The sequence below is a fragment of the Cebidichthys violaceus genome, unplaced genomic scaffold (genome assembly GCF_023349555.1).
Source record: "Cebidichthys violaceus isolate CVI_PGR_0920_01 unplaced genomic scaffold, fCebVio1.0.p SCAF_632, whole genome shotgun sequence".
Lineage (NCBI taxonomy): Eukaryota > Metazoa > Chordata > Actinopteri > Perciformes > Stichaeidae > Cebidichthys > Cebidichthys violaceus.
Window position 1 is genome coordinate 1 of NW_027176853.1, and position 22251 is coordinate 22251.

Here is a 22251-nt window from a genome sequence, read left to right on the forward strand (position 1 = left end):
AGGAAATAAGGAAATGAGAGAGTAAAGACTGCTCTGTATTTACTTTGGTACAGTGTCAATGCCGGCAGACTGTCTCTTTGGGGGACATGGATGCCGTGACGTTTCGCGCCGCTTCTATTGTCACAGCGCTGAGTTACCTGCAGTCTGTAGCCTTGGGTGGCAGAATGTAGGGGAAGAGCATCTCAGTGAGCTTCCTGAGGTAGAGCAGCTCGTCTCTGCGGCTGCGGAGGGCAACGTGGAGGTCGGGGCCGTACTCCTCCAGGGCGGCCTGTTGGAGATACTCTGCGTTCTTCACTGCAGAGGGGAGACGGTTATCGTTTGCTTTTCACGGTGAACGCACAGGAAAGAGTTGACGGGTGATGCATACGAGCGATACCTTTCTGTCTGGCTTGGCTTATTATTTCAATGTGCTTCATGGAAACTTTCAGAAGCTTTTGTGTGATAAGGGATGCCACTTCCACCTGAGCGGGGAAAAACAAACGATTTAGATTTAAAATAATTGATGTTCAGTCAGATCTGAGCTCCATGCGGTGGAATGCGTCACCTTCTGGGTTCGGCGAACCAAGACGGCCGCAAAGAAGCGCAAAGTCTCTCTGAGCTCGTCGACGAACGCCTCATCATCCGTGATGTCCCTGAAGAGGAACGCAGCACCGTCACATCTGCCTCTACATGCAACACATTGTACCACCTCACACGATGAATGGCTTACCTATACCAAGGATACACAAAATTTTCCAGAACCAGCTCCAGAATCTGGAAAAGAATAAAACAGAACTGGACTATGAGATCATGTTGTCTATTTATTTAACAATAACTTTAAGAAAAACGTGTTTAATCCATGCATGCATCACCTCTGACAGAGAAGCGTCCACCTTAGAAGGAACCTTCAGGTCGAGCCACGGTTGATAGTTTTCCAGTAATAAAGTCGGTCTATAGTCATTGAAAAAACAAAAATATCACGAGAATGCTGTGTGACCACTAGAGGGCAGTGGAGCATCTTCCATAACCTGATGATAAACAACACTGTATTATTGTGTATCATGTTGGCAAACCCAGTACAATAAAGAATTATGTAAAGAGTCTCGTTAATTAATCCAGATGACTCGTCTCACTTTACTGTCTGCTTCCAAATTAACTGAACTGGATTTGTATCCTTTACTGGCACAAGATATGCAGGAGCGCCACGTACAAAGTCAAGTCTATGGCGTGCCCTTTAGTGTTAATAATTAAAAGTTTACCTTCTCACGTTGACGCAAATGATAAGGTCGTAAAACACTTCCTCGACTCCCACTGAAACACAATAACCACATATCTCACCTGTGCCTTTTGCATTTGATTTTTCCACACACAGCACAGCTGTGGCCCAGTGGAAACAGCTCCTGTTGGTACAACTGCAAAGAGCACAGCGAATATTGTGTCCAATCAATTCAAAAATATCTTCAGAAATCAATACAAACCTTATAGATGTAGTCTTTAAAAAGACACAATTACATTTTCAAATTGTTACAGCTGCTGTGACATTACATTCCGTCAGGATCAGATGACTCTGTTCAGCAGGTCTTACCTTGGTTTTTGGTTTGATGGAGCTCAGGACGTTGGGCAGCAGAGACTCGGGTCCCAGAGAGCAGTAGAAAGTGACGACTCCGGCCAAAAAGGACCAGAACACCATCATAATGTGAATATACCTGTCAAAACAGAAGAGACATAACAACAACATGTCAGGAGATAGAGGGAAGAGATAGTCATATATGGAGTAACGTTGATGGGGGTAATAGTCACTCTTGTAGGCCTGCTTGCCTGTTTAGAAGCACAGTGGACAGCAGCAGGACCAGCAGCAGAAAGCAGAAGACCGGGTACTGTCGACCCAGCTCCCTGAACCGCTCCAGCTTCACCGTGCGTCTCAGTCTCTGCAGACCAGCCCTGATGCATCCCATCGTCGTCGCTTTGGGGAGCCTCTTCACCCGCAGCCTACTTACTGCATGTTACTGCAAAATAAAGAAGACAGCATGCAGCCACCGTCTGCGAACACGTAACGGCGCGCAGCAGCGATACATAACAGCGTCACGCTCCAAACCCGTGTACTGATGTGCTGTTTATCCCGTTTACACACCGAGCTCGGTAGTGTTTGCACTTACTGTAAATGTACGGTGGATGTTAAGGGCCAGTCTTCATTGTAGTCCAGCTGCGACACCATCGTGAATTTGCAGAATAAATGCGCAGGTCGCCTTGTTTATAGGAGAGGGCGCCTCCCGCACACAGCTGTGCACCGCAGCAGGATTAGAGGGAAATTACACCGCAACATCCGTGTGTGCCGGGCTGCGCTAGAACCGCCGACGCTGTGCTGCTCTATAGCTGTCACTTACTGTCCATTTGAGGGGGCGACGCTGGCTGTCAGCGCGGCGGACGCATGATGTCACCTCCGCTGCGCTCACAACGTACCGGCTGCACTGTAACGTAAACTGACGTTACACCAGCTGACGTTACACGTTACTACCTCAGATAAACACGCCTGAAGACGCGTTTCAGGTCGAGACAGAGGAGGAAGTAGAGTTTCCTCAATGGTGTAATTGAAAACACTATATATCTATAGATCTATCTATATATATATATATATATATATATAGAGATCTATCTATCTATATATATATATATGTGTGAAGTCTATATGGTTTCATACAATAAATAATAAAACACATCCTGGTCTGTTTATTAGATATAACTGATATAACGTGTGCTTTATATTTAGCACAGCTTGCATCGCATGAAGCTTTTATCCAAAGACTAAAGACACGGATAGAAATCAAAAACTTTATTACAAAAATAAGTTACACTCACCTCCATTTTACAGTATAAAACAATTTATTTGCAGGAATGCAAAAAACGTTGTTGGCCACCAACAATAGTTTAAAACTGCTAACATCTTTTTTTCAAAAGGTGGTTGTTATGATTTTATTGAGGGAGTTAACTGTAGAAAACTGGGATTGAAGAGCAGTTTCCTTTTTGCTGTACCCGGGAAGTAGAAATCCTTCACTGCAGCGTCCCTTCTACCACTGTGTGTGTGTGTGTGTGTCTGTGAGAGAGAGTGTGAGTGTGTCTGTGAGAGAGTGTGAGTGTCTGTGAGTGTGTGTGTGTGTGTGTGTGTGTGTGTGTGTGTGTGTGTGTGTGTGTGTGTGTGTGTGTGTGTGTGTGTGTGATGATGAGGCTCACCGGCGGGGCAATATGGCAATTCAGTCATCCGTCAAAGATTAACCCGAAATACCTTTTACAAAAGTTGCTGTTTTGGGAGCTTGGGAAGAGATCATTGAAGACGAACATGATCTTATATGATGAAGAACTGGATTCGGCTGTTTTTACATGATTCTGACGATGTTTGAAAATCCATTGGCATCAATATAAAAACCAACCCCACTGGAATAATACAGTGGCACAAAAGGGACACTGCAGGGCTTTATTTTTGTTTAATTTTTTTTTTTTTTTTCTTAAATCAAAGGCAGTTGGATGCCTGTGATGTTGAAGCCTTTACAAAAGTAACATTTTATCCGAAAAACTATACAACCAGTAACTACATACTCTGAAGAAGCAAGGCGGCTACTTCAGTTCAAAATAGGATAGAAGCAGGGCTTGTTCAGACTCATCATATGAGATTGTTTGCATGCCCAGTTTGACTGTTTGCAGTGTCAGAGCTGCAGCTAAAATGACTATATTACATTAAGTACATTGTTTTTTTGCGCTGCAGCTCTTGTGCATATTTTGTATGAAAACAAGCCCTGCTTTCATCAATATAGTTTCCCTATTTACAGTACAGGCCGGGTAGTTTAGTCCTCTGTACTGAGGTAGTCAACCAACCCTTTAAAGACAAGTTCTGAAAAGAACCACTTTCCTGGAATGCCTGACTTATCCATGCCAGGTGGGTACACCCTAAAAACCTGCAAATGTTCTCTGTCAAACATCCAGATCAAACGATTAAGAACATGGATATTCCGACAGTAAAAATTGCGATTAGCACAAAAATATACAATAGCATCAAGCTCCTTTGAGCCACTTCAAACCCAAGAACTTAAAAAAGTGCAATTTCTTCAATAATTATTTAAAAATGGCATGTTCAGGGACAGGGAAGGGGTAGATTGTAAGGGCAATACACAGTGCCCTGTAAACCAGGGCTGGGTACAGGGGCTCGGGGCAAAGAGGGTGTGGAGAGTATTTAGAATCCTCCAGTCATCTTTTTAAGGTGGCAGTTTTAGAAACAAATGAAAATAAAAAATAAAAACATGGGGGGGGGGGGGGGGGGGGAGGGGGGGGAGAGATGCTTCTTCTGTAAGGCTGGAATATCATTGGACCTTTTTGTCGTGCTCTTTTTTTGTTTCAACATCCATTGCAGCTAACGGTGTAACCCCACACATCAAGTCAGTAGCCACAGTGACAGGTCAGGAACGCCCTCGGCCCCGTTTTCCTGCTGGTCCAATGAGAGGAAAGATCAGAATTAGTACAGAGCTTTGAAAAGAGAATCCAGACGTCCGCGTTGAACACATTCCACTTCAAAAATCGGCACACCGACGGACCGAGGGAACCCCGCAAAATGTAGACTGAAGACGGTGTTCTGTGGCTCAGTACAGCAGGTTGTGAGTGTCCTCCGTCTGCTGGCAGACAAACTGCTCTGAAAGACGACGCCTGTCTGGGATTAGTTATGAGGCCAGTAAGCAGGTGTAACTGTAAGTTCAAGTGCCGTCTTATAACTACGACCGACATCATTTTAGGCGGATCGATACCTGCGCTGCAGATCGTCCTCAGCTGCTACTCTACCTCACCTGACCACAGACAGAAACTATGTCGACGCTGAGCTCAGTGGTCGGTTTTCCTGTGATATTCAAGACTGAAGCCACGTGGGGCAAAGTACTTCCCACAAGTGAGCAGGAATTATCGGTGTGACCTCTTTTAAATTTGACCCACTTTGAATCAAACAAACTAAAAGTTACCTCTGCTCGTTCCAGGGCCTCCTCGCTGGGAGAAGCCCACTCGGCCCCTCGGTGTGACGCCACCGCGGCCCCTGGTCTGACTGGCGCCGCCGCGGACTCCTCCCCTAGCTCCTCGTACTCTCCCAGACCCCTGGAAGTCGTCGTAGCCGTAGTACGGGTCGTCGTAGCCGCCCCGGTAGTTGTGGTAGTCGTATCCATAGTAATCGTAATAGTCTTCATAGCCGTAATAGTCGGGGGGGTAAGAATAGCCTCCCCTCCCGCCTCGGCCCCTGCCTCTCGTGGGTGGGGGCATGTGGGGAGGCCCGTAATAATAGTATTCATCATACCTGAAAGATGATACAGACTCAATGTAAGCGCTGCATTCTGCTTAATATCAAAATCAAAATGTGCCGACGGTCGCATTGTTCCCTCTTACATGTGTGTTTTAGCGGCTTGCCTCTGGGCTTTGCGCTCTTTCCTCTTCTGGTCGGGGGGCTTGGCGAAGACTATTTCAATGTTCTCTCCCTCGAGGTCTTTGCCGTTGAGATCAGCCAACGCCTGTGAAATGCATCAATGAAAGTACGTTTTCACTGCAACACCAAACGAAAGATTTAGCTGATGCGCGTCAGTCCGGTGACGGGCGGTTTTTCTTCCATACCTTCACAGCACCATCTCTCTCCTCGAAGTGGATGAAGGCATAGTCTTTCAATTTTTTCACCCGCTCCAGCTTGCCAAACTGACTGAAGGACTTTTCAAGTATCTCTTCTGTGACGGTGCTCGCCAAGTTCCTCACAAACAGCACCTTGACCTGGAAACGGAAAACAAAAAGAGGTTCCAATAGGATTGCAGCGGACAGTCACAGAAAGCAAACGGTACGCTAGCGACGACCTGCGGCCCCGAGCCTTACCTTGGCCATGACCTCGGGGTCCGGGTCCTCGATCGGGTCAGCCCACTCCACGGTGACCACGTTTCCCCACACCTTCACCTTTCCGCTCATCAGTCGGCGGCGGGCCTGAGCTGCCGTCTTGTGGTCTTCGTACTCGAGGAAGCAAAAGCCCCGATTCTTCTTCTTGTCGTCCGGCTGGTGGTACAATATGACATCATTTAGACCCTCTGCAGAGACGAGAAACGGGGGAGAGAGAGAGAGAGAGAGAGAGAGAGAGAGAGAGAGAGAGAGAGAGAGAGAGAGAGAGAGAGAGAGAGAGAGAGAGAGAGGGAGGGAGGGAGGGAGGGAGGGAGGGAGGGAGGGAGGGAGGAGAAAAGGCAGCAAGGGTTAAATAGCTTCATTCAACAGTGAGATCAATGAACCACCAAACTAGTGACGTCAGTCTGTTTGGTGTCCAGTCAGATCTTAGCGGTAAACCATCACGGTGACGCGAGTCACTCCAGCGTAGTACATAAAGGTCATCATTTGGACATGAACAGGAAATGCTTGACACTAATTGTCAAAGCTTCTTTTCATTACAGATCTTAAATGCGCAGCAAATCTAATCAAAACTGTCAAAAAAGTAGATAAGTTCAAAATAAAAGAATGAAGCTGTGGAATTAATATTTCACTGAATATTATTCAGAAAGGTGGATCAAAGGACGGTGCCGACTCACCTGTGACTTTTGCAAATTCTTCAACGATCTGCTCTTTTGTTTTACTCTTGGGGATCGAGCCAACAAACAGTCTATTATTGGCCACAGAGATGCACACGCCGATGTGTTTACCCGGTCGAATTTCATTGTTGTTGCACTGCGGAGGAACGGAGGACATGGTAAGAGAGGAAGAAACTAAAACACTTCCACCAGACCCCTCCCTCTTTCAGGGGAATAAACGTACCAATTTGACCGCCTGCTGTGCAGCTTCTTTAGTGCAGAAAGTGACAAAGGCATATCCTCTGTTCAGGCCACTGAGAGGATCCATCATCAGGCGCAAATCCCAGATGGGGCCGGCTTTCTCAAACAGCGGAACCAGCTCGTCCTCGAAGAGGTCTCTGGGGATTTTGCCTACAAATATCTGTCGGGTTGAGAGAGGAAGAGGACACTGTGAGAGCAACTCAGTGACTCGTCACGCGAGGATAAAACACAGATGGCATTTAGGGAAAAGGTGTCTGTTCAGCTCTTAGCGGTGAAACATCAGTGTAACGAGGTTACTACAGAGGATAAAATGTCATCATTTAGACACCATGTGCATGATAGTGCAACTTTAAAAAGGAGACGTGTTGTGTACCTCTGTGCCGATGGTGGGCTGGGCCCCTGAGTGAGCGGACTCTGGTGGGGGCCCTCCATACTTCCTCTGGCCTGTTGTTACATCAAGCGTGTAGCCAGTCCTCTCCAGCAAAGCCTGATCACAACAAAACACGGAAAAGAGAGGAGGACACTGACTGACAGTCATAGATAAAAAAAAAAAAAAAAAACAAGCTCCACAGAAGATCAAGCACATTACAGATGCATGCAAAACATCCGTATTTAAAACGAGTCCTTTATTCAAACAGCATGCTGGTTAAAGAAGTTAACTATAAGCATTGCATCAGCATTCATAGCATTAAATCGGACAACTAACTGAATTCAGGATTAGTTCTCACTTTGATTTTGGCTTCATCTGGTCCTTTATTGGTGTCTGACACTTTGGTCCCTTGTTTCTCTCTCTGTCTGTACGTCTTCATCACGCCACAAAGAAAGGCACTTTTGTTCTGGAAGAAGGGAAAAAGAAACACAACAACTACTGAATACTATCAAACTATAATTATGTAAATGATATGTGTCATGATCACCAGGACACCTTCTGAAGCCGTTACACAACACAGCAACAATCTGTCTCATAGATACTGACAGCTAAGGACTATTTTACTACATCACACTGGACAGAGGACAATCCTTCCCTTTGTATGAAGACATCAGAAACTACAAACGGTCATCTGAACAACCCACAGGCCTACCTGAACATGTGAGAGGTCGCTGTCCTTAAATTGCAAAAGGACTTGCAGAGCACCTTCCTCGTTGAATTCTTTCAGAGCCTCAATCGCTCGATCATCTAAGTCACTATGTGACACCAAACCTGGAGGGAGGGAGGGAGGGGGGGGGGAGGGGGGCAAGAGGGAGAAACAGTGAGCGACTAACCAGGCTGAGGAAGTCCGTACTTACTTCATTACTACCTTATCATTCAAGTACAGCATGTAAGTACAACTGAAAGGATTAAAGAGAAATATTTGCATGCAAGTCATTTCTGCATAACAAATATTTTGATGGATAAATAATGATCACTACAAATAGAAGGGGGGGGGGGGGGGGGGGGTGTCTAATAGTGCTGTATTCAGTAGTGTGCACTTTACTCTCCAAAACCAGCAAGTCTTTGCAGAACTAATCACAACAGATGTGACAATGCAACTTGATCTGCCCGTGCCCCTCTATACTGTAGCTGGGAGCTTCTAATGAGCCGGTCTGCATTCTCCTCTATGGAGGGGCCGTCACCTGTCCGAGGCAGCCACACACCAGACAGCTGCCGCCATTGTTTCTGTCTCGCTTCCATCTGGCTGAAGAGGCCAGACCAAGAATTTTTTTCAGATCTGACCGACCCAAACTAAGTCCTAAAATGACCCCCCCCCCCCCCCCCCCCCCAAAACTGTGCACTGCAGCTCACCCCACGCAGACCGGTAAAGCTCTAACCGAAGCAACAGATATCTAAGCTGCGACTGACATACTTACGCCAGTTTATCCATCAGCAATTATTTTATGGGATGTGAGAGAAACATCATGGAGATGAATGGAGAGACTGGACAGGCTTACCAAGACACTCCCAGGGAGAGGACAGCTAATTCGCCCTGACACCAGTGATCATGCAACCATGTTGGGAATGCAAATGCTGCAATCATTTACACATTTTCACATTGGTAATGTGTAATTTTATATTTTGTAGCACTGCAGTACCCATTTTGGTAGGAAACCACAAAAAGTTGCTTCATGATCCCAATTCCCCCATTCAAAAAGGTGATAAAATGACAGTACATGCAAGAAATTGATAAACATATAAAAAAAAATTGCATATTTGAATATGCAAGTATATTCTTTGTGCCTTACCTGCTATGTAAATTTCATCTAGTTTTTCAGCAACTTTCTGTGGTAAACCAGCTTCTAATAAAGTCTGGAAGTGCTCAGAATGGGTAACTGCAGCAGAGGTGTCCATTGGTTCTTCTGGACCATTTCCATTAATATGTTCTGTGGCCATGTCTCCAGAAATCTGTGTAAATGCAATGAGCCAAATTAATCCTGGGTCAAGGGCAAAAGACTTGGGATGTGTTCAGAAGAGTGCAAAGTCTCAGACTTGTCAGGGGGAAAGAAATGGGTTTGACCATTTCTGATCTTGGATACAGAGTGTCTTTTGTATCAAATACGCACAAACTATCAATAAACAGGGGAGTCGCTGTGTACAAAACAAGTTATTATAGTCGTGTGGTCCCGTACAGTCAGTAGACTTTTCACTATCCTGACATAAGACTCGCAGCTTTCAGCTTGCATGAGGTAGAAGCCCAGAAAACCTGTATAGGCAGTTGACAGATGTTTGAACATTTGCAAGCAAGACAATCCACATACCGAAAATTCCCACCAAAAACCCACTGAATGACATCTTGTAAAGACGGTTTAACGACTGAGTTTGTGCCCATGTGGCAGTTTTTTTTCTTTTCTTCTTCTTCTTTTCATTCTGGGTTAAGAAGTTTGTTTGCAAGTTCACTTGTTAACGCTTCTATCGCAGTCCTCTTGGTCACTGCTGGAGCAGACGCCTCGTCTGCTTTGGGCTCTAAATTACATGTTAACTTACCTTCTCACTGCTGACTTCAGCACAGGCTAGATAGCTGATACACGTGTTCCATCAGAGAGTGAGACCCAGTTTCCGGTAGCTGACCAAAGAGCAAGTATGCACCCCTTAGCATTTATGTTTGACACTTCGGCAGCACATATTGTGACACTAAGTACTTCAATGATCAAATCCAACCATTTTGTTTAGTTTGAATCGACAGATACCGAGGCAAACAACAATCCAACTGCTCTCTGAGCACATTACTATATCCGCCAACGCTGGACTGAGCAAAACGTGGACAGCGAGCTTCTGCTTCGGCCTCTCGATAACTTCGCTAACGTTACCCTTTAGCCAATGTGGGCTTAAATAAATCACACAACCAACACATTGCAGCGGCTGCTAATCAAGCTCGTATCGCCAAGCACGTGCTTTCTGTGGTTAAAAACATTTCTGCAACGTTAAAAGTAACTGTAACGTGAACGTGCAAATCAATCCGGGGTTTTAAAATTTGAAACGTTAAAACAAAATAACTATGAATAAATTATTTCCAAACGGTGTGTGTGGTAACGTTAGATTCAACGTTAGCGGGGGACTGGCTCGCACACGTTGAGGCTAGCTAGCTAGCTAGCTAGCGGGCTAGTTAGCACAGCTAACGCTAGAGCTATCGAGTTAACCACGAACCGTCACAATAACATGACGCGCTAATATGCCTTTTCTACGAGTGCGTCTGCGTTATATGTCGTAAAACAGTAGGCAAGTGGTTTGTCCGTTGGTACGGTGGTTACGCGGGAAAGCAATTTATTGCTAATATAACAGGCTTGAACCAGCTAGCTGCTGTTAGCACACGATGACAATGAGCATGTCAATTCTATGATCTGTCAAAATAGGCTAGCTTGGGCTAGCATGCTAATTCGAACGGCATTTCAGTGAGGCCATTGTTACAACGACATTTGCCAGTGAGGACTTCAACAATTGACTCAAGTGTAGCTTGTTTTAATAAGTAATTAGATTCACCGAGGCCTAGAGGTTTAGACTGCTGGATGCGTGGTTTGTCAACGTGCCGCCATATAGGAAGAGTCCATTTTCAAAAAGCCGGTCTGGAGAAGTCGTTCCCAACCAACACCAGTTTCCACATTGTTTGAAACAGCACCGCACGATTCAGACTTTTTACCAATAAATTAAGCAACAATAACGTGACCAAAATAGTAGCATTCGCCCTACCTGCCGCTGGATCACCAACGTGTATGGTGTTGATTATTTAGGAAGATAAATGTGATATTTAAAAGACAGAAAAAGTGTAAAACTCCCGGCACTGATCCGGCTTCAGTCATTCACTCTTGATGATGTAAAATGGCTGCCACGTTCACGCCTCGAGTTTTGTCTCGTCGAAGGGGTTTCTTGGACAGCCCTGCACGGGCTTGCCTTGTATGCATTTCACAGAGGAGCAGCAGGTCATTCAAAGCATCCATCATAACTACTAACGACCGCTAACGACGAGTAAACTCACCGCCGACGGCAGCGCTGCTGCTGTAAGGGGTTAGTTAGACAAGTGACTAATAGAACAGTGGACAGATTAGGTACAGAAACTACACATTGAACTCAAATATGTGAGCAAACACCAACGAAATAAAACAAGGAAGTCTAACAATGAAATAAATTAGTCTATTATTAATAATTCACTGATAATCTTCCACCACCGATACTACTACCGCTACTTCTCCTAATAATAATAACAACGTGTTTTAGAGATGATCAGTGAAATTGTACCAAACGCCAGTCCTCGTGTATTTAAGTCTGAAACAAGATGTGTGACATTAACAGAACAACTCTGACAATATTCGAGCAGAGTGCTCGACTGGAAGCAGGGAGGGTGATCCCACCTTCCACCACACTGTGTCACTCTTCCCATTGATTAAACACTCATCTGCTCCATGAACAAAAGAATAGGTCAGAGTATATAGACACCTATGGGAGTATGTGTTTGATACAGCATCAGGTGCAGTGGTTTGCACAACCGAAGAGTTCTTTATTTATGTTTATTTATGCCAAAACTGCGTATCAATTTGTATTGGTTTGGTGAAAGATTCTCTGCAACATTATCATAGGGTAGAAAAGTTGTACTTGTTGTTGTTTGTGCATTACAATCCGATTTAAAAGTTGTTTCTTGCGTAGATGTTTGTTGCAGGAAATCCAGTTTGTAGACAATGCTATTTGCTCTCAATATCTTAAGATGGGGTTGAAAGTGAGAGTCAATCGCAAAAATTGCAATCTTTTGACAGTCAAGGTCGATGCATGACTTACTCTGAGCAATGAATAGTACCTGTGTCAGTGTTGATCCACGACAATTGTTTTGTGACAATACAACGCACAGTATGAATTTGGGATTCATCTATCTGCTGTTTTCATCACAGCTCAAGTGAATCATGGATGTAATGTTCGGCTCATGGCTGGAACAGTAAAACGTTAGCAGGTAACTGACTCCAACAGCTCCCACAGGTAGGACACTAACAGCTGGATGAGGATGGCTGGAACATTTGGAGGAATAACTTACGCAGCTGTTGAGGACAAGAGCAACATAATGATTTGGTGCATATTCCCAATCAGTCATAATGTTTCACAAAGATATGCAACTTATCCAGCAACACGAGATAAGATAAAGATAAAGCATAACAAATAAAAGTTCAATATTATCAAAAGTATTCAATCCCTCCAGAGACACTTTGACACTAATGAGCTTCGTCTTCCTCGTCTTATCCACAGGTTGTTACAGACCCATAAAACCTCCTGAAGACTCCTCAGAGAACAAACAACGCTCAGACGGATATTTGATGAACAGAACGATTGGTTCATAAAGTTTTGTAATCAGATTCATAACGACGTGTGAAGACTGTGGAAGAGGTCGTCTGTTTGTGTGTATTGTTGTTGTTCTTGTATATTTCGTTAATATGAAACTGTATATCAGAAGGATGACACATTATGGTCACGTTAGTGTGTCTCTGACAATGAGCAGAGACACAATTTCATGGCTCTTGAATGAGATAAATAGACATAATTGTACCTACAGGCCTATTACAGATCTCTCATGCCACCGTGTGGAGAGAGTTTACCACGCAAAAGGATCTGGCTCCTAAACAACTTAGCAAAACCTCACTTCATCCCTTTCAGTCTTTTGTATTCCTTTTAGCGATGCAGCATCCGTGCACTGATGTCTATAAAAGAGGATGTATACTGTATGTATGCCCACCTGCACGCTGTGTATTTACTCAGACACATTCGTACAGTTATATTCCCTCAAACTGGTGCTTTGCTTGGAGAAAAATAATAGAAAATGATTTAGTATTGATGCAGCAAATGAGATTGATAGTTGAATTGTTGCTCTGGTTCAGAGTGTAACATTTAAACATTTGCAAAGGCAAGCAAAAATAAATCTTCTGGTTAATTTAACAGACGTAATCTACTTTAAATATACTGAAGTCAGCCTGCTGTGATTCTCGGCTTTATGACATTTTCATTTAATGACTACTTTCAGTCAGCCCTCGGTTAATGAGCCGTTAACATGCTTGGATTTGATTTCAATCATCATTCTTTTTACTGCTACATCAAATATCCTCATTTGCGTCATAAGCCAAGAAAACTACAGGTCGCCGCTAGTTCGTTCAGTTGTTGTCCCTGTCTTATCAACAGCATCTAGCTCACCGTGGCTTTGAGTTGAGCCTGTCTGAGACGTGACCCGCTGACCTCACCGTGTCACCCTCGCTCTCTCCTCCACAGCAACGGTGACGCCGTCGACACCGGAGCCCCTGAGAATACGTCTGACTAGGGTTTCACCGAGCGTGACCGTGTATAAGGCTGCACAATTTACTCCACAACCGGGGGCTTTCCACATCTCTGTGATTCTCATCCTCATCCAGTCATATCAATGTGCCTTACACACACACACACACACACACACACACACACACACACACACACAGGGGGAGAGAGAGAGAGAGAGAGAGAGAGAGAGAGAGAGAGAGAGAGAGTGTGTGAGTCGCCTGCAGAGCATAAGGAACTCAGCACCGCTCCTTGTTTCATAAATCAGGAGGCCATGAAGCAGGCCAATGCGAGAATTCAGGAGATGGAAGTTGCACATGTCCTCAAACTAACCCTCTGTGCTGGCTGCCTTTTCTCAGTGAACTGTTGTCGGGCTTTAATGTACAGCAGCACTGCTTCCAGGTGTCTCACATTTCTCACAACATCTCATCTCTCGTACGTCTTAAACATACTTACCCAGCTCAACTAGTTCCTCAGTCAGCTCCGTGATTATTTTAGACACTTCTGCAAACAGCCACGTGTGATTTTTATGAAAGATATGATCAGAACGTGTCAGATCTTGGCATATGTTGGTGTTTGAGATTCTATTTTTATGTCTGAATGTTTATTTCTCATGTACTCAAATACTTTCACGAGGGTATATCTGATTGACAGTACATTTTCTTTGTTGTTAATAAACGTACATGCGTATGCCCAAGATATTGCTTGTTATGTAATAGTAATTGTTACACTATTATGTAAAACACAATGTTATAAATGCTGCGATAGAAGCCAAAAAAAGTGCTTTAAACATGTCAGTGATTTTAAACATCTCGTCTTCAACGCTTATTGAATTACGACTCGTAGGCCACGGATTTATCACCAGCACGACCAAGGACACAGGACATGGATACTTAAGTAAACACACAGATGAAATACAAAATAAATTCATATTCATCCTTGACATTTCGGATGTGGGAGGCGGACAGATGGAGCCTCTTTAACAACTATCAGATATCTTTCCATTTATTCATAACTTCTTCCATCCAAAGGAGTTTTGCCTCAATATAAAACTATGGATGAAAAGAATACACCCAAAATATTGCTGTTATGTTTTATTGAAGTTTTAGATTTATTATCAATATTTGTTTTAATGACATTTTGTTAAGAAATAAGACGTATGGCAGCGTTCCACTTTAAAACTCAGTGATCAGATAACAGGGCAGTAATATGTATTACATAATATATCTGCAGTATCCAACGTCAAACTGCATGTAGGGCAATGATAACATGAAAGAATAACTTTCACTATGATTGCAATTAACTGATTCATTGTTTAGTCTATGAAATATCAAAGCATAGACTAAACAATGAAAAGCTTGATGTGAAAAATCACATCAAATGTCAAAACCAAACCATATTCAATTTAGATTCATATATGACGAAGAAAATAAGCAAATGATCACATTTGAGAAGCTGGAACCGCAGGATGTTTGACAGGTTTCACCTCAAATGTATTGTCAATGTATCAATTATCATAATTGTTTTGACTAATCAATTACTAATGAATAAATTGGGGCAATGAATGTTTGAAAATGGAAGGAAAATACAGGTTAATGTCATGGGAAATATAATAAAATATATTGACAATATAGGAAATGATGCCATTATGAACACTGAAGAGACAAATGGATCCAACAACTGAGTGAAGATGCTTTAAAAATGTCAGCTTCGCACTTTTACACTCTTTATAATACAGCCAACAGTTGGTCTTTCTGCATTAAAGCGAAACTCAACTCATGACCCTCCCTTTGCTGTGACATGACAAATAATAACACCCCCCCCCCCAGGTTAACAAAAACCCAGGGATTACATGCAGCATCCATAGTCAGGATGGAAGGTTGATGGAAGTATGTTTTGACTTTCCATGATTTGTTCTTATCATTTTGTCCTTTAAAGGGATTATGAGAAAGGTAGCGAAGTGGCCAGTGAGTCACTGCGATCGCTGATAAGGTTGGTAGGGTTCACCTAATCCAGGAAGTGGCCCCAGACTGAGGGACGCGATATAAAACCACACTGAAGGGAGGCAGAGGTCCTCAATAAAAAGCCCTCCTGCACAGGCGCACGATGAAGAGGGAACTTTCTTTCAACACGGTAATACTCTGTCTCTGAGTGACTCATGCTTCCATTCAAAAGACCACTGATTGACCGTTTTCTCTTGTCTCTGTCTCGTTAGGTAACCATGGGCTCAGTGAAATCAGCTGGACTGTCTCTTCTTCTGCTGTCCTTTCTTATTTACATAGCAGATTCTTACCCCAACCTCGACTTATCAAACAGTAAGATGTCACTTTAATACAAGTACTGAGTACTCTCCTCTGAAGTCTAGTACACAAACCAAGGATTTACTTCAGTAAATTAGCACCATTTGATTTAGTTCCTCTCTGTTCACAAAGACTGTACGCTGTGTTTTTAGATGTCCCTGTAACAAGCTGTGGATGATCAATGTCTCGTCTTTCTCCAGTGGGCTGTGGGGAGTGCACGCTGAGGAGGAACAATTTTTTCTCGAGGGAACGTCCGATCTACCAGTGCATGGGCTGCTGCTTCTCCAGAGCGTACCCGACACCTCTCAAGGCCATGAAGACAATGATGATCCCGAAGAACATCACCTCGGAGGCAACATGCTGTGTGGCAAAGCACAGCTACGAGGTACAAGTACAGGTACAGACGAAAGGCTTGTCAGGCAAACGTTCCTTAGATGCTGTGCCTGTTGACGACACACTGTGGAGGCTACAGTAAGATTGAAATGAGCCTAAGTGGGAAACTACAGACCTATGCTGACTAAATAGTTCCCCAAATCTGCAGATGAAATACTCTGAAACAAAATGCTCCATGTGGGAAATAGTCTAGAATATTACTGTTGTACTTTTAGTCTGAATTCTGTTTTATAGAGCTATAGTTTTTAGATTTGTGTTCAGATTAATTTGGGGATATTTCAGTGGATTTGGTGACGTTAGGTCAGCAGTAGTGGAAAGTACATTTAACCGAGTACAATTTTGAGGTATAACTTAAATAATTCAATTGTATGTTTTATTCTTCTACAATGGTTCACTGATTGAGGTTCAAAGAGGTAAAAAATATCCAATACTTCACCAAAAAACAAAGATGTTTATAGAGATTTGAGTAGTTTCTTTTCTACTTTAATTCTACATATATTTACATCTGTATATATATATATATATATTTACATTCAAAGGACCTGAGAACTTGTATTAATTCTCCAGATGTTTGGTTTTAATTGGGTTTGCAGTTTAATTCTGGGCTCTGTTGTTCGACAGCTCACTCTGCTAAAAGGAGCATTTTGATGATACACACACACTGATTGTTAATAATTACTCTCGTGTGTCTTCCTCCTCATCTGTGCCTCTTTCAGACGGAGGTGGCCAACATACCGGTGAGAAACCACACAGAGTGCCACTGCAGCACCTGCTATTTTCACAAGATATGAAGACGGGAACCGGAGACCCTTTCTGCAGCGCTCAGCTTGGCAACAAATTGTGTTTCTTCTAATTTGCACGAGCTCAGTTCTGTTTTAAACGTCTGTTCATATGATGCCAGATCATATTTTTGTAGCAACTGTGTGTTTGTGTAATTAACCTATATTTGCATTGATAGATGTATATGATTAATTGTAGATTGAAAAAGCAATTAAAATGTGCAGCCCAGATGTTGCATTTTCATGAACGTCTCTTAGAGTGAAATTCATGGGATTGTGGTGTGTGTGTGTGTGTGTGTGTGTGTGTGTGTGTGTGTGTGTGTGCGCACTGCAAATCACTGAGTGACTTTGGACAATTGAAAAGCCCCAAAAAAGGAAAAAGTTTTGGTAATTTTAACCTGAGAAAATCTCATTTGCTGGAGATTATGTGAAATGACAAAAAACTCAGAATTCAAATCCTTTTTAAACTAAATGCTTAATTAATTCACAGTGTGTGTGTGTGTGTGTGTGTGTGTGTGTGTGTGATGTGTAGAAAAGGCAAACCAATCACTTTGTTGTTGTGGAAATAATTTTAGCCACATTATTTAATACAAAACAAGAATTAATTGTAGGTACTATGCAATAACCAGGGGTGTTTCTGCCTCACTCTTTTTTTAACGCTCCTTATAATTTACATAATCATAACGCATTAACGCCACTTAATAAGCAACACGCTAAAAGTTACATGCTGCCTTTTTAGGCCCCGGTGATTAATAACCAGGCGTCTTTCAACCGACTGACGCTAGAAGAACACGTGCCCTGCTCAAGAGTCCCTGACGAGGTCACACTGCACACCGGGGATGAAGCTGATGAAGCTGACCATTGAGTGTGTGACCACTCTGAATAATCGTACCTTGGAGATATTGAATAAAAACGTGTGTGAATATATGATAGATTGTGCTTGATGGTGGAGGCTGTTTGTGTGAGGATGCTGTGCCTGGAGGTCTTTGCATGGATGGCACTAGCATGGAGTCAGGGGGATCCAGCGGTCCACTCCTTCTTGGACTAGCTGCTGAGTAAACATTTCACGTCCAGTCTGTGTGCAGAGTGTGATCACTGTAAGGCCACGGATGCTTTGTTGACATCAGGGGTATGTGTATGTGGAGCACACTGTGTGCTCTCCCTTCCCCCCTCTGCGTGCGCGTGCGTGTGCGGGGTCTGGCAGCGTAACATCTGTGCGTACGCGGTCGTGATTGTTGTGAAGATGGCGGAGGGGGAGACAGAGAAGGAATATGACACACGGAAAGCTCTCGAGGAGCTCCGAGAGCGGTTCCAGGGTCTGACCACGGCTTTGAAAGAGAGCTCGCGGTCTCCGTTGGAAGCCTCTCTGCATTTCTGCCAGGAGTTTTGCCAGGTTAGCCCGTCCTCCTGCTGCTCATCCCGGGCAGCCTGCAGCCCCTCTGGCTTCCTGGCCGAGGATGCGCGTCTACGTTTGCTACAACAATGTAGCTAAGGAGCTAGCTGCCTGGCTAGCCGTTTTCTGGCATTTCAAGATGGGGAAAAAAACTCCTCGGTGATTTTCAGCCGTCCTCTCAAGGATGTTCGTCCGTGGCGTGAACTTATTCGCAAAGTCTCGCCATCCGCGCGGCGACAAGCCACGCCAATGTGTGCGCGCCGTGCATTGCATTACTCGTATTTTCCAGGCCAGATAGCTAATGGCAGATGAATGTTGCTAGCTGGTATGCAGGGTCCCCCTGTCCTGTGCAGTGGTCATGCTGTGCAAAAAAAAAAAAAAAAAAGGGGTAGCTACGTTAGCGAGATTTTTCAGGGCGATTGCATTGATGTGCACTGAATTAAACGTTCCCCGTGGAAAATACCATTCAAACTTTACAGCGCGTGCATCTCCTTCGGTTTAGGGCTCCGCTTGGTGTAAAACGGGGCTACTTTGGTAAAGCTGCTTGATCGTACGGAAAGATCAATGCTTTTTTTTTCTCCTTTCCAAGGTGCTAGCAGAGGCCCTTTTTTTTGCACTAATTAATCCAGCGAACCACATCAATGTTTATTACAGCGATATAGCCAGCACCGGCTAACGACGTTAGATTGATGCCAGCGTTAGAGCGACCGAGCCGCCTGCAGCTGACTGAGGCAGTGATTTAAAAAAGGGAAAGTGTGGCAGTGGTCACTGACTCCATTACACATCCTCCTCATTAATTTGCCCTGGCCACGAAAAAAAATATCACGCGAGGTTCTACATTTAGCTGACAATCCCACTGATCCTGCACGGGCTGCTCTCACTGCACCAAATATAGGGTTTTTTGGGGGGTTTGTTTATTATATCAACATTTACGCAGGAATGCATTGAACTTAACCGTTATTTGAGCAAAAAAACGAACGGAAAGGGGGGGGGGGGGGGACGAGCCCCGGGCTGCTTGCTGTGGTTCTGATCAGTCAGGTCATGATGGAGGCAGTAATGGATGCGTGTGTGTGTGTGTGTGTGTGTGTGTGTGTGTGTGTGTGTGTGTGTGTGTGTGTGTGTGTGTGTGTGTGTGAGAGAAATGGAGGGAGTTCTCATTGATGAAGGTGAGGCGTTACTCGAGCTGGGTCATGAGGGAGGAAAGGGGAGGATGCAGAAGTCAGCCGAGCTGCACACAACTTTGCTGCTTTGTTGTCTTAGGTGTCTCCATCCCGGCTGTGTTATGTAATAACTGTGTAATAACGGGATTTGTGTGATAGTTTGTGAGGTTTCTTCATCCAAAAGTTAGTCGTGGCTTTTTGAAATTAAAGCACAAATTTAAAAGTTGACCTTTTTTTGCATTTAATCTAAATTGTCTTCACGTCTTTGTATTCAGAAGAATGATGTCGTTCTATTCTATACGGTCACGATTATGAAGCATACGTTTTGTCTCTTTTTTAATAATCAAGGAGCATCACTAAGCATTATGGGCCTTTATGTAATTACACAACTGCTGAGTTTAGAACGTATAAAACATCTTTAATGAGGACAAAAACAGAAGAACAAAGAAGCAATATAGACCTGAAACACTAAACATTATTTCCAATATTGATAAATCTGCCGGTTTAAAGATGAATTGATTATTTACTAAATATAAGACAATAGAGAATAGTGCCTATCAATTGGGATTGACATTTTTTCCAGTGTGAAAGGTAAAGTAATGTCTTTCCCCAGACCGTTGCCAAAGAAAACCCAAAATATAATTTGAAATGATTATAAAATATTGGAAAGTATTTGAAGAGAAACAGAGAATGTTTTGCTTGATGAAGGACACATTGTTTTCGTGTTAAATAAATATATCAGGGATTTAAATACACGTTGTTTGATTTTACAAACATGATTTTCATTATCCGGGTATTTTTTTTTTAATTATAGTGTTTTTCTGTTTCCCAGGTCCTTGTGGAAAACGCTGGCCGTTGGAAGACCGATGAGGATCCGCTGCCTTTACTGGAGGTCTACACTGTGGCCATCCTCAGCTTCGCTAAGGCCGCTTCCTGTCTCTCCTCCGAATGTGAAAACGTGCCACTCCTACTTGAAAAGTTAGCACTGTGAGTAGGAGCTCTGACACGGCTGTTACTGGACACGAGATTTCCCATAATCCTGTATTTTTCTTGTTCTTTCTGACGGCATCGTCCTCATGAACTTGATATGCGTTACACATTAATGACACATAAATGCTCAGATTGCACGTATGGGAAACCATCTCCATTGAGTCTCTCCTGTAGTGGTGTGAGTCCATGTGGCAGAGGATGGGTCGCTGGTTTGGTTTGTGTGACATTAAACGTTTGCTCTGCTGTTCCACTGATGTGGTTTGGTCTTTGTCTGGCTCCTCAATGGGGAATGCAAGGACAGACGGCGATCTTCCACAATATTTGACAATAAGAATAAAACAAAAACACAAATCCCAAAGTACATTTAGATATGAAAAGTTTTGAAAATACCGTTACGGGAAGTAGTCCGCTTCTCACACAATGTGCTCTCGAAGTAGCTTTGAAGGCAAAGTCCTTGAGGCTGTAATTGGAATAGAAATGTAGGCTAGCTCTTTGGGAGCGTTGACATATTTGGGATAAGCTACAGGCGATACTTTGCTCATGGAGATGCGGTGAATGCACCAATACAGACGCAAGAATTAATAATGTCAAGCTTGTTACTTTTGTAAGTCCTGATCTGCCCACTTTGAGCTGTTTCCATTCCTGCCATATGAAAAACAACAGGGACTAATAACACCTACACCTCTATCGATCCTGTGGATTCACTCCCCTCGTTTTCCCGTTCGTCATTTTTGTTATACTTCCAAAATGCCACGCTGACACTTTACAGCCCCGACACTTGGTGAATAGTTATTCTTGTACGTCTCCCCTTCATTTGGGGAGCGTGTGTGCACAGCCTTGACCTAAATGTGGCTTTAACAAATAACTGTGTTGGATTCGCAGGAGCTGTGCGGAGCTGCTGCTCTTAATGCCCCAGCATGTCCCTGGTGCCTTATGGGAGGAGTTCCAGTCCTCCATGAAGGTCAGTATTCCCAGGGACTGTTTCTGCGGCTTATCTCTGCAGCGATAAGCGCTGAAAGTTGTTTTAGTTATTAGAATGCATTTGGCTTAGCTCATCACTGAAAGGTAATAAAAACACACAAGCTAAATGTTTGGATCTGTGGGAATGTCTTGACGTGAAATGTTCCGTTTCAAGAAATGTAAACTGTTGAATGGCGACCCGTTCGCTACGGTGACGTCATCTGAACAGTTATTTTAGAGCGTAGACTGTCTGACGGTACGTATGACTCACTGAGGTTTTAGTAATGAGGTTACTACATCTCTATTCATCTTCTTTTCGCAGTTGGCACACAGCCTCTTGCAGGAAAGTGGGAGCACACAGCTCTGCCTGCTCTCGATTCTAGCGCAACAGGACGGCGTCTGGTCCAACAACACACTAAGCAGCATCCTGTCCAATCAAATCCCTCAAACCGAGCAAGGTCAGTCCTTATTGGCTTTGAGGATGCGCTGACTCGCACAGCTGTAGTTACATGAAGTTGTTCCATGTGTGTATTACACCTGTGAGCAGTTTCTTACCCTTTGCCTCCCGTCTTTTTCTTTCACAGTTCATGAGTATCTGGAGTTGGAAGGTGCCACGCTCCTGAATATGAGAATAAAGCATCTAATCAAAGTGGACAGTGTTGATAAAGCTGCCGTACTCGCAAAAATGTGCTCAGAGTATCCGGGATATGAAGGAAAAGGAAACTTCAAGC

General features: G+C 43.7%; 4 protein-coding genes across 7 annotated transcripts; 2 read left to right on the forward strand and 2 right to left on the reverse strand.

The window, feature by feature from the left end:
• Nucleotides 1-67: 67 nt before the first annotated feature.
• On the reverse strand, nucleotides 68-2387 carry LOC137890234 (sorting nexin-14-like). Of its 2 annotated transcripts, none has more exons than XM_068734394.1 (9): nucleotides 2136-2387; nucleotides 1798-2019; nucleotides 1565-1685; nucleotides 1318-1391; nucleotides 852-930; nucleotides 710-753; nucleotides 545-632; nucleotides 377-461; nucleotides 68-294 (listed from the first exon to the last, which is right to left on the reverse strand). In XM_068734394.1, exons 2-9 carry the CDS (start codon nucleotides 1932-1934, stop codon nucleotides 134-136), a joined length of 789 nt encoding a protein of 262 aa, XP_068590495.1. In that variant the 5' UTR covers nucleotides 1935-2019; nucleotides 2136-2387; the 3' UTR covers nucleotides 68-133. The 2 variants fall into 2 exon arrangements, with proteins under 2 accessions (XP_068590495.1, XP_068590494.1); XM_068734393.1 differs by having other exon boundaries at nucleotides 69-294; nucleotides 1798-1985.
• A 407-nt stretch (nucleotides 2388-2794) lies between these two features.
• On the reverse strand, nucleotides 2795-11072 carry LOC137890231 (heterogeneous nuclear ribonucleoprotein Q). Of its 3 annotated transcripts, none has more exons than XM_068734389.1 (11): nucleotides 10954-11072; nucleotides 7877-7995; nucleotides 7523-7630; nucleotides 7168-7281; nucleotides 6778-6954; nucleotides 6555-6690; nucleotides 5860-6065; nucleotides 5611-5760; nucleotides 5389-5510; nucleotides 4974-5299; nucleotides 2795-4453 (listed from the first exon to the last, which is right to left on the reverse strand). In XM_068734389.1, exons 3-11 carry the CDS (start codon nucleotides 7601-7603, stop codon nucleotides 4425-4427), a joined length of 1341 nt encoding a protein of 446 aa, XP_068590490.1. In that variant the 5' UTR covers nucleotides 7604-7630; nucleotides 7877-7995; nucleotides 10954-11072; the 3' UTR covers nucleotides 2795-4424. The 3 variants fall into 3 exon arrangements, with proteins under 3 accessions (XP_068590490.1, XP_068590489.1, XP_068590488.1); XM_068734388.1 differs by lacking the exon at nucleotides 10954-11072 and adding an exon at nucleotides 9015-10725 and having other exon boundaries at nucleotides 2795-4450; XM_068734387.1 differs by lacking the exon at nucleotides 10954-11072 and adding an exon at nucleotides 9015-10725.
• Nucleotides 11073-15590: 4518 nt separating this feature from the next.
• LOC137890232 (glycoprotein hormones alpha chain) lies at nucleotides 15591-17107 on the forward strand. The gene is made up of 4 exons (XM_068734390.1): nucleotides 15591-15678; nucleotides 15761-15860; nucleotides 16046-16230; nucleotides 16955-17107. Exons 1-4 carry the CDS (start codon nucleotides 15652-15654, stop codon nucleotides 17027-17029), a joined length of 387 nt encoding a protein of 128 aa, XP_068590491.1. The 5' UTR covers nucleotides 15591-15651; the 3' UTR covers nucleotides 17030-17107.
• Nucleotides 17108-18260: 1153 nt separating this feature from the next.
• LOC137890233 (zinc finger protein 292-like) lies at nucleotides 18261-22236 on the forward strand (the record flags this gene model as incomplete). Its single annotated transcript, XM_068734392.1, has 5 exons — nucleotides 18261-18410; nucleotides 20403-20557; nucleotides 21443-21521; nucleotides 21843-21978; nucleotides 22105-22236. Coding segments are annotated over exons 1-5 (652 nt in total), but the record flags the coding sequence as incomplete, so codon positions are not given.
• Between the last annotated feature and the right edge of the window lie 15 nt (nucleotides 22237-22251).

Coding starts and splice junctions, on each gene's coding strand:
- LOC137890231 (XM_068734387.1), bottom strand. CDS start 9,162: ATGGCCACAGAACATATTAATGGAAATGGTCCAGAAGAACCAATGGAC. Junction 7,631..7,876: donor GCGACCTCTCACATGTTCAG/GTAGGCCTGTGG, acceptor CCCTTCTTCCAG/AACAAAAGTGCCTTTCTTTG. Junction 6,066..6,554: donor AGAATTTGCAAAAGTCACAG/GTGAGTCGGCAC, acceptor TCGTCTCTGCAG/AGGGTCTAAATGATGTCATA.
- LOC137890234 (XM_068734394.1), bottom strand. CDS start 1,934: ATGGGATGCATCAGGGCTGGTCTGCAGAGACTGAGACGCACGGTGAAG. Junction 931..1,317: donor ATCAAATGCAAAAGGCACAG/GTGAGATATGTG, acceptor CAATGACTATAG/ACCGACTTTATTACTGGAAA. Junction 633..709: donor TTTGTGTATCCTTGGTATAG/GTAAGCCATTCA, acceptor GTTCCTCTTCAG/GGACATCACGGATGATGAGG.
- LOC137890232 (XM_068734390.1), top strand. CDS start 15,652: ATGAAGAGGGAACTTTCTTTCAACACG. Junction 15,861..16,045: donor CAACCTCGACTTATCAAACA/GTAAGATGTCAC, acceptor GTCTTTCTCCAG/TGGGCTGTGGGGAGTGCACG. Junction 16,231..16,954: donor TGGCAAAGCACAGCTACGAG/GTACAAGTACAG, acceptor TGCCTCTTTCAG/ACGGAGGTGGCCAACATACC.